This window comes from Lynx rufus, unplaced genomic scaffold (assembly GCF_022079265.1).
Source record: "Lynx rufus isolate CCGP_SWC_20201006 ecotype Redwood Valley unplaced genomic scaffold, mLynRuf1.p SCAF_11, whole genome shotgun sequence".
Taxonomy (NCBI): Eukaryota; Metazoa; Chordata; class Mammalia; order Carnivora; family Felidae; genus Lynx; species Lynx rufus.
In genome coordinates, this window is record NW_025814825.1 from 1,185,693 (window position 1) to 1,197,260 (window position 11,568).

Here is an 11,568-nt window from a genome sequence, read left to right on the forward strand (position 1 = left end):
ATCACTAATCATTAGGGAAATGCAAATCAAAACCACAATGAGGTATCACTTTGCACCTGTCAGAATGGCTAATATCAAAAATACAAGAAGCAAGTGTTGGTGAGGATGTGGAAAAAAGGGACACTTCTGCACTGTTGGTGGGAATGTAAACTTGTGTAGCCACTGTGGAAAACAGGATGTAGTTTCCTCAAAAAGTTAAAAAAAAAAAAATTACCAGGGGCACCTGGGTGGCTCAGTTGGTTAAAAATCCAACTTTGGCTCAGGGTATGATCTCACAGTTTGTGAATTTGAGCCCCACATGGTGCTCTCTGCTGTCAGGGCAGAGCCCATGTTGGATCCTCTGTTCTCTCTCTGCCCCTACCCCACTCACGCACTCTCTCAAAAATAAATAAACATTTAAAAAAATATAGAATTACCATATGATCCAGTTCCACTAATGGGCATAAATACCCCCAAAATACAGCAACACTAATTTGGAAAGATATATACACCACTACATTTATTGCAGTGTTATTTATAACAGCCAAATAATGGAAGCAACCCAAATGTTCACTGACAGATGAATGGATAAAAAAAAATGTGGTATACACACACACACACACACACACACACACACACACACACACACACAGAGGAATATTACTCAGTAATAAAAAAGAATGAAATGTTGCCATTTGCAACAACACAGATCAAGCAGAAGAGTGTAATGCTAAGCAAAATAAGTCAGTCAGAGAAAGACAATTACCATATTATTTCACTCATATGCAGAATTTAAGAAAAAAAAACAAAAAGACAAGCAAATAGATGGGGAGTAAATACACTTGTAATTGATCCAGGGATCAAAATTCACAAGGGAAATTAAAACACACTTTTGATGAAATGATAATTAAAACTAACATATCAAAATTTGTGAAATGTACCTAAAATAGTACTTAGAAGAAAAATGTGTAGTTTTAAGTGCTTATATGAGAAAAGAAAAAAAAAAGATTCCAACTTATGATGCTAGAAAAAAAGTAGTATATTAACCCCAAATAAATAGAGCCAAAAAAACAAAACAAAACAAAAACAAACAATGAAATAAGAATGGACAACAGAAAAAATTTAAGACTCTCAGAGGCACCTGGGTGGCTCAGTCAGTTAAGCTTCCAACTCTTGGTTTTGCCTCAGGTCATGATCTCACAGTTTCCTGAGTTCATAATATTAAATATCCTGAGACAACTGTAGGCCAAAATGAGGTGAACATTAAGTTCTATCAAACATTTACAGAAAAAAAGAATACTAATCTTATCAATTTCTTTTCAGAAAACAGAAAAGGAACAGTTCCCCACTAATTTTATGAAACCAGCATATTCTTTTTAAAAATCCCAATGAGGACTTAAAAGAAAATTGTAGACAATTATCTCAAATGAACAGTCACAGAAATCTTTAATGAAACATCAGTAAATCTAATTAATCCAGCAATATACATAGGATAATTTATCATGACCATGTGGACTTATTCCAGGAATGCAAAGTTGGTTTAAGTATTTCAAAATGAGGAAATATATTGATATTTTGGGTGAGACAGAATTCTCAATGAGAAAGAAAGGATATAAAAATATAGAATGGGTGAAGGTAAAGAACAATCCTGTGGTATTAGGTCTGAATTATAGGTATTTAAGTATGATCTCAAAATTTTAAAAATATGAAATTATGTACCTTTTAGTCCAATCTGCCAAAAGAACAAACAGCAACCACACCAAAGGAACAATGACTACACCTGGTGCCCATAGTTTGGTTTTTAAATACCATTTATCCCTAAAGGAATCAAGTTCTTGAAAAAAAATTAGCTCATTCCAGGCCTGGAACAGAGAAAGTACATGATGAACACAGAACAATTTTTTATGCCAGAAAGTGAGAAAATGCTTTAAAAGAAAAATGGGAAATGTTGAAAAGACCCAGGAGCCAGCTTGAAGAAGCTTCCACGGCGCAAATTTGGGACAATCTGAGCATCAAAATAAGCAGTAACAATAATGGATAAGATCCATCTATCAAAGTTTCCAAAATCCATTAGTCTATCCTTATAATGAAAGAAAGCAAGAGAGAGAAAAGAGAAACCTACAATTCCCTAAAGAAGAATGCAACTAAACAAATCTAAGAGGAATGACAGAGTTAGAAAATTACCATTTTGCAACTACCATATAGTAGTGAGTTGGTCAAATACTGTCAATGGATGCTTATGATGTTGGGTGAAAACTGATGAGGAACAGGATTTCAACAGTCTCAGTCTCTTTATTCCTTTCAAATTACTTAATTACAATAGGAAAAATGAAAACTTTACAGTGGAAAATCCGGCAGATATCACCTAACCAGGTGATCAAAGTCACAACACCAGTAATGAAAGTGACATTCTGTGCTTTATGATATGCTTCAAGAACTCAAAATAACTAATACAGTATTCTGACCAAAATGCCTTAATCTGAATCTAATCATGAAGAATTAGGCAAACTTAAAGAATATTACAAAAAGCCATGGATATACTCTTCATATATTTCAGTTATGAAAAAACATAAAGAAAAAACTGAAAACCTGCTCCAAATGACAGGCAACTAAAGAGTCCTAATAACTAAATGCAATCTGTAGTCTTAGATGGGGGAAAATTGCTACAAAGAATATTACAGAAAAAATACCAAAAACCTAAAGTTAAATATTCTCAGTTTGATCATTTTACCATGGTTAGGTAAGAAAATGTTCTCATTTTTAGGACAGACTTAATTATTTAGAGAAAAGAGGTCCTGATGTCTGCAATTTAATCCTAAATGGTTCTGCAAAATCATTACCAAATACAGAGAGTGACAAAGCATATGTGGCAAAATATTAATAGGTAAACCTAGATAAATGGTATACATTAGTTGATTGTACCATTCTTGCAACTTTTAAGTAAGTTTAAAATTTTTCCAAAATAAAATAAAAATTCTTTAAAAGGCAGTACAATTTACAGTAGCATCAAATACTTAGGGAAAATCTAATGAATGCTGTGTAAGATCTCTACACTGAAAACTATGACTAAGAGAAATTTAAGAAGGCCTAAATAAATGGAGATATACCATATTCACGTATTGAAGACTCAGTATTATAAAGAAACCAATTTTCACCCAAGCAACCTACAGACTCAAAGCAGACATAAAACCTTACCTTTTCTCGGGAAAAATGACAAGTTGATTTAAATTTTATATGGAAATGCAAAGGACCAGAAACTGTCAAGACAATCTTGAAAAAGAAAACGGGATGTAATCAAGATTCAATACCTCACTGAATTAAGACAATGAGATATTACTGCTAGGATAAACAAATAAATCAATGAAAATAAATAAAAGTCCAAAAACAAATCCAGGAAACCTGATTGAAAAAACTGGGGTATATGCACAATGGAGTACAGCAGAGATGTAAAAGTGGATGAGGAAGCACTCTATGAACTGATACTACTGATTTCTAAGACATACTAAGTTTAAAATGTGAAGTGCAAAACAGTATATATAGCATACTACTTTTTGTGTCAGAAAGAAAAATGTGAAAATTTATACATATCTGCTTATTTTTGCAACAAGTAACTTAGAAAGGATAAATCAGAAAACAATGACATTATACCTACAAGGGATGCTAAGAAATGGGTGGAGTGACAGAGAATGGAGTGACACTGTTTTTAAAAAATTTTTTTGAACATTTATATTTATTTTTGAGAGAGAGAGAGAGTGTGTGTGTGTGTGTGTACATGCTAGCAAGTGGAAGAGGGGCAGTGATAGGGAGACAGAGGATCAGAACCAGTCCTCACTGCGAGTGCAGACCCCAATGTGGGGTTTGAACTCACAAACTGGGAAATCATGACCTGAGCCAAAATCAAGAGTCAGCCACTTAACTGACTGAGCCACTCAGGCTCCCCTGGAGTGACACTTCTGATAGACCTTTCTGTAAACCTTTTGAAAGCATGTTCATTTTACAAGCATTCAAAAATACATAACTAAATAAAAAATGAAGGGAAGGAACTGAATTTAAACAGAAACAAATAAATCCAACTGTATTTCAAATAAATAATATTACCTTAAAGAAGGGGTAAAAATAACCAAAAAACAAAACAAAACAGAAACAACAAAACCCTAATCCAAAAAACTTTTACAGAGTTTCCAACCACACACCCTTGGTAAAAGGGAACTTCATTTTGAATTCTTTATTCTAGGTTTGTTTTCTACAGTAGGGTGTGTATAGAAATTCTGAAAATTATAGGATCAAGCAAAAGAACAACAACAACAGGAAAACCCAAAAAACCCACAAAAAACGTTAACAATGTTGGGAGCCAGAGTTCTCACTGAGGAAGATGGGAAATATAAATTTAGAATAAGGAAAGGAAAGGAAAGGGAAGGGAAGAACTCTGTGAAGTTGGAATGACATCGGAAGTATTAGTAGGAAATTAGAATTTCTAAAATATTTACACATTCTTTTCAGTTACGTTTACTGAAAAGGCCAGGAAGCAGTAACACTCCAATGGCACCCAGATCTTGGTTTCCAAATACAATTTCCCACTGAAAATGAACCAGGGCCCCTAAGAGAAATTGCTAGTTCTAGAACTGGGAAGGGAAAAGTAGGAGATGAGTCTAAAATAACCTGTGACATAAAGAAAGGAAGTGCTCCCACTAACCAAATATGGAACAATTTGAACAGCAAAATAAATACGTTCTATAAAGGGTCATGACACTTTATAAAATAAGAATCCATGGGTCCAAACTGACAGTATAAATGACAGGGGAACCTGGGTGGCTCAGTCGGTTAAGTGTCCAACGCTTGATTTCAGCTCAGGTCATGATTTCACAGTTCATGAAATCCAGACCTATGCTGGGCTTTGCACTCAGAGCACAGAGCCTGCTTGGTTGGGATTCTCTCTCTCCCTCTTTCTCCCTGCACCCCCAATTCCTTCCACGTGAGCCCTCTCTCTCAAGATAGTAAATAAACTTAGAAAAAAAAGGACATACATATATAGGAGTAAAGGGAGGGCTATTTCTCAGACTGCTGTAAAATAGGAGTGATAGAATTGGGAAGAAAAAAAACCACAATTTTTCAACTCTCAGAGTAAAGATTGCTTCAAGCAAGAATCATCCATAAATGCCAAATCTAGGGCTAGAATATGATGAAGATCTGGATATATCATGATCTCAAAGTGTCTCTTCACAAACAGCTTATTAGTTGCAAAGGGAAAAATATTAACCATACTGGAGAAGCCAGACCACAACTGGACAGGATGATCAAAATTAATATTACTAATAATGGGCAGATGCACACTATGAGCCCCCAGATGTGATACCTTAAGGAGAATACACTTGTATAATGTTCAAATCAGAAATGCATCACCTGAATCTCATCCTGACAACCCATCAGAAATTCAAATTAAAGAACATTTCATAAAATAACTAGCCTGTACTCACAAAGAATGACAATGTCATAAAAGACAAAGGCTGAGGAATTGTTATAAATTAAAGGAGTCTAAGAGACAGGACAACTAAATGCAATAAATGATCTTGGACTAAATCCTGGACTGAGAAAAACAAATACGATAGATGTGATAAAAGGCATTGGAACAGTTGCCAAAATTAGATTACAGACTACAGATAACAACTTAGATAAAACGCTGTATCACTGTTAAATTTCCCATATTTGATAAACATGCTATGGTTACAGAAATACACACTGAAGTATACTCCTAGAAAACACACACTGTTATCCAAAGGATACAAAAATACTGATTCAAAGGGGCACATGCACCCCAATGTTTGTAGCATCACCATCAACAATAGCCACATTATGGAAAGAGCCCAAGTGTCCATCAACTGATGAATGGATAAAGATGTGGTATCTACATACAATGGAATATTACTCAGTGATCAAAAAGAATGAAATCTTGCCATTTGCAAAAGCATGGATGGAACTACAGTGTATTATGCAAAGCTAAATAGATCAGTCGGAGAAAGATAAATATAGGATTTCACTCATATGTGGCATTTAAGAAACAAAACAGATGAACATAGGGGAAGGGAAATAAAAACAAGATAAAAACAGAGAGAGCCACAAGAGACTTAAATACAGAGAACAAACTGAGGGTTGTTGGATGGGTGTTAGGTGGAGAGATGGGCTAAACGAGTGATGGGCATTAAGGAGGACACTCACTGGGATGAGCACTGGTGTTCTATGTAAGCGATGAATAACTAAATTCTACTCCTGAAACCATTACCACACTATATGTTAACTAGCTTGGATTTAAATAAAATTTAAAAAAAGAAATAAATAAAAACAAAAAACAAAAATAAAGAAAATACACACTGAAGTACTGCTGTGTAAAAGGGGCAAGATATATGCAACCTATTCTCAAATAGTTCCCCAAAATAATGGGCATAAAGAGAGAAATTCCACAAAATGTTAAGTTCTCTGTATTGTTCTTGCAACTTTTCTGTAAGTCTGAAAGTATTTTAAGTCAATTAGTTTCAGAGCATATCTAATAAAATAGACCATAAACCAAAATAAATAACACCACTTTAAATTCTTCTTTTACCTATAGACTACCTCATTTCTATATCCTTAGTTGGATCAAGAAACAAATACCAGATTTCAAATATTTGTTTGAAAGTTTAAGGACCTTTGAAAGAAATTAATGGTACATGTTATATGTCAAAACAAAATGAAGATTTCATGCTAACTTTGGTGAGCTCTGGGAGTTTAAATTGATCGCATTTACGCTTTTGTGAAACCTCCCTATAGAAAATGTTGCACGATGTGTAAACATACACTATACTATAATGTACAAAATGCTTAACACATTATTTGTAATAGCAAAAATATAGTGAAAATATAAAAATCCACCACTAGAGGAATAGTTAAATTATGATATACTGTAGAACACAATAGTTTTCTAAAAGAATGAAGTATATTATATATAAGCATATAATGAAGTGTATTTTAAAAGAATGAAGTGTATTATAAGTATAAAAATATGGATATACTACATAATACAGAATGAAAACAAAAAGTTGCTGATACATGTTTTCGTACAAAAAATCAGAGTTGTATTAATGTTCTTATGTATGTGCCCAGAAACAAAAACCTCAAAGGATATAGGAGGAATAGTTACCAGTGACTACCTCTGGAAGATGGAGAGGAGGAGAAAGGGTACAATTATGTTGTTTGAATTTTTTTCCGAAAAGATCATGTACTACTTTAACAATTAAAACACACACACACACACACACACAACTTTGTATTGTTAGAAATGACTGAAATGTTCTTCAATGAAATATGATTCATGAAATCTTATTTCATCGAAAAATATAAAAAAAACTGATAACAAAACTATAACATATTCTTATTACTCAACTGTAACAAAATCTATTTTTGTGTTCAAGTGCCTTTGTGCAATTGGTTCCATGTTCTTAATTTTTAACTTAACAAAGCCAACAACTCCTTTTTGGAAATAGGTTTATCAATCCTAAACTGATAAACCTTTACTTAATGACAGTAACAAAAATTTTAAAAAGCAAAACAAATATCCACACAATGTCTTTAAGAAAGTTTATTCTGAGAATTTCAGTTGACAGCCAAACTGAAGTATGATCTACACAACGTACTTTACAACTATAAGTGATTTATGATAGTAGAGAGACACTCTTGAACTTTGAATTACTGACTATCTTGTTATTCATTTTATCAACAGGGAAGATTATCATCCTCAGGTGTCCTTCCACTAACAATATATGTTAGGTTGTGTACATAATTGACAATTAAATACAACAAAATATTTATTAGGTTGTTAGTACAGTATGTTTGAAGCTACCCCTCGTCAAGAGAACCTTACAAAATTGAAAAAAAAAAGCTTATTTTACACTGAATGCAACAATAAATAAAATTAACAACTATTTAGAATCTCAACTACTTTAATTAGGTAATTTGGGTGACAAATTAACTCTCTCAGCCACTGTTTTGAAAGGTGGCTTAAAGTCACATTTATTTATTTATTTTTTTTTTTAAATTTTTTTTTTCAACGTTTATTTATTTTTGGGACAGAGAGAGACAGAGCATGAACGGGCGAGGGGCAGAGAGAGAGGGAGACACAGAATCGGAAACAGGCTCCAGGCTCTGAGCCATCAGCCCAGAGCCTGACGCGGGGCTCGAACTCACGGACCGCGAGATCGTGACCTGGCTGAAGTCGGACGCTTAACCGACTGCGCCACCCAGGCGCCCCAAAAGTCACATTTAGAGTACATTTGTAATTAGTGAACAGGCAACAGGCTCACTATTACATACTTTGATAAGCAATGGTTACAATCTCAAATGACAATCACCATTGAGACTGTGTTTATGTTGGGATTTTTTGTTTATCCATATACTCTGTTGCACATGAGCCGATCTCTAGGGACCCTTAGGGAAACAATTATTTTTTTCAGCTTCTAAAATATTATTAGGAATATTATCATTACAATTCATTAAAATAAATCAATAAGTATGCAATATAAACCTATTAACACTAATTCCATAATTACTCTCAAACTCTCATTACCAGAAGAGACACACACAAGAATGCATTGTTTCCTTCCATTTAGGCTAAGCATCTTGAGAACTGTATTTGTTTCCTTACCTGTGTGTACTAAAAAAAAAACCTGTCATTTTTCACCCTTTCAACATTTCCCAATTCTTTTTAAAGTCTTATTTTATTTTTATTTTTTTATATTTTATCTTAGAGAGAGAGGAAAAGGGAGGGGAGGGGAGGGGAGAGGGAGAGAGAAAATCTTAAGCAGGCTCCTCACTCAGCAAAGAGTCCAACACTGGCCTCATCCCACCGTCCTGGGATCATGCCCTGAGCAGAAACCAAGAGATGCTCAAACAGACTGAGCCACCCAGTCACCCCTCAACATTTCTCAATTTAATCTCTAATACAAGACTATGAGGATAAACATATTTGGTCTCTAACTTCAAGGAACGCACAATTCAGGGGGGAGAAAGGCATGCAATCTACAGGATATGATCATTAATGCTTAACTTTCTACAAGAGAAAAGAAAGGTTAGGTAAAGATAAAAGCAGGAAGAAATGTTGCTCTTTGAGAAATAACATACATACATTCAAAAGAGTACTCATCCATTTTCAAATACCCTTGTTGAGTTGTTAATCTGTAAGAACAATACACAGTGGAAAAATACAGTGCTGAGGCAGGACCCTTGGCTTCCCAATTCTAACACACGGTAGCTTGTGTGCCTTCAGGCTTGTCACATAACCAGGGTTGGTCTCAGTTATCTCATCTAAAAAGGTCAGTATTATCTTACCAGCCTAAACCCGAATCATTTTACTAGCATAAACCAAAGTATCTAGTGGTTTCCAAGTCTAAGACCCCCACTACTCACATTCTCATATATCAGATTCCCCAAGTAATCATGGCACAGAGTACCAGTGTGAGTAAGCTAGGTGAATTATGGTTCCTAAATTGAACTTTTACATCACCAAGAGAATAAACTATGATAGGTCCTGTATTGTACTTCGAATGTGGTAGGCTCACAAAATGCGTTACACAGGCCATGACATAGTCTTAAAAAGATAATCGAGAATAACTGAATGTCTATAACTGTGTACTATTCTAGTACTACAGCAGGGTTTATTTCCTACCCTGAATTCGAGTTTCTGCACTACCGGAACCACGCCTCCTGAGAACCAGGGGATAGCAGAAAAACCTCTCAGCGGGGCAGGGAGAAAGATCCTGGGTAAGTCAAGACAAGCGTTCCCAGTCAGTCAATCAATCAATTAATGAAATAAGCCATATATTTTTTCTTGCCCTCAATGAATCAATGAAATAAACCCTGTTTTTCTTTCCCTCCAGCTATGCAGCTGCACAAAGAAGAGAAGCACCAGATTAGCATCATCTGCATTTCATTCCTTTTCTTGTGCAATAGCTACCCGCCTATAATAAACAGACCTTGTGCGCAGGGGAGAATCTACTTCCCCGTCCAGTGAAAATGAAGTTCCTTTTTTTTTTTTTTTTTCCACTAACAACGCCGTCTCCAACCAACATCCACCCTCCTGAAGAGGCACTCCTCTCCCCGCCACCTCCTGCCGCTAGCCTGACGCCCCCAACCCTAGAAATCGCCCCCCTTTCGAGCCCTTGCTGCAAGGGTCGCGAGGAGAGCTCTGGGTGACAGCGGAAGAAGCCGGCGGGGGGGTGGGGTAGTTGATCGCCCAGACCGCAGGGAGTCCAGCCCTGCCGGTGAGCGCCAAGCTGCCTCTGCCGGCCGGGGGTTCGCGGAGGCGGAAGGGGAGCGGCGAGCCCCGTGCTACCCACACTTACCCACTTTGTCCTTTCCGTACATGTGCCCGGCCACCTGATGCGAGAGGGGCACGCAACCATTGAGGAAGCGGAGCCTATCGCCTGCCGGCTTCGGGATGCCCTCGGGGGAGGGCTCGCTCACGGGTGGGGTCCGCATTTCTGGGGGGCCAGGAGCCTCGAGTCGGAGGGGGGATGGCGGCTCCGTTGCCATAACACAGAGCCGAAGCTGTAGCTGCAGCGAGAGCAGGAAAAAAATAGGGCGGAGGGAGGGGGAGCCGGAGAACCCGGGGGTCGCTCAGGCTTGGCCGCGAGGAGGCCCGGGGGTTCCCGCGGCTGGTGCCCGTTGAGGCCCGGGAAGGGGGCCCATGACGCCGCGGAGGCGCAGGCGCTCCCCTGCCCAACTCTCGGCGGAGCGCAGCTCCTGACTCCCGCTGCTCTGCAGCTGCGGCCACAGTTACCGCCGCAGCCCTGGAGACGGAACCGAGACGAGGAGAGGTGGCGGCGGCGCCCCGCGCTCCCAGGGGCCCTGACGGCGACGGCGGCCCCACCTCCCGCGCTCCCGCCCCCTCCCGCCGTCCTCCAGTCCCCTCAGCTGCCGCGCGCGTCAGCGCCGCCTGCACAGCCGCCGCAGCCGCGAGCTTCCGACTGCGCGACCCGCGGCTGCCGCTGCTACTGAGCATGCCCAGAGGCTGCCCGACGGGACCCCCCGCAGCGGGGCGGGAGCTCGGCGCCGCCCCGGAGAGCTGATGGATACCGGGTGGGGCGAGCGCGTTCCAGGTCTTTCTCACACCCACTCCTCAGCTGGCGTTACAATGCCAGCGGAGCTGTTGTACCTTCATTCATTCAGTGGGAGTTTCAGCGCTTATTGGGGTCCAGCTGAAGACGCCAGAGGCTCCCAATGATGAAGAGCAATCAGTCAAGTGTTGAGAGTTGAGAGGTAGTAGTTGTGCCAAGTATGGCTTCGGAGGTTACAATCAGCTCCCTCCAACTCCCACCCTGCATAGAGACAATAGGAGTTATAAACAGGCAGCTTCTTTAAAAACGTATCTCCAAAACATCCATTGAGTCAATTCCAACCCCCCTAAACTGCTTTTATAAAAAATATTTTTTAACCGACACTAATTTCAGACTGTAGAAGATAGAGAATAATCTTGGGGGGAGGGGGGCAGTACATTTTTCTGTAGAAATAAGCCGCTCCCCCCCCCCAACCCTTAGCTCAGGTTCCAAGGTTCCCAGAGATAAC

General features: G+C 38.5%; 1 protein-coding gene across 2 annotated transcripts in view; it reads right to left on the reverse strand.

Annotated features, from left to right (window-relative positions):
• Window positions 1–10,849, reverse strand: part of IPMK (inositol polyphosphate multikinase) — a 62,548-nt gene extending 51,699 nt beyond the window's left edge. For both annotated transcript variants that reach the window (XM_047072806.1, XM_047072805.1), the window contains exon 1: window positions 10,347–10,849. In XM_047072806.1, coding sequence (XP_046928762.1) covers window positions 10,347–10,536 — 190 coding nt within the window. In that variant the 5' untranslated portion in view covers window positions 10,537–10,849. The remainder of the gene's footprint in view (window positions 1–10,346) is intronic.
• Between the last annotated feature and the right edge of the window lie 719 nt (window positions 10,850–11,568).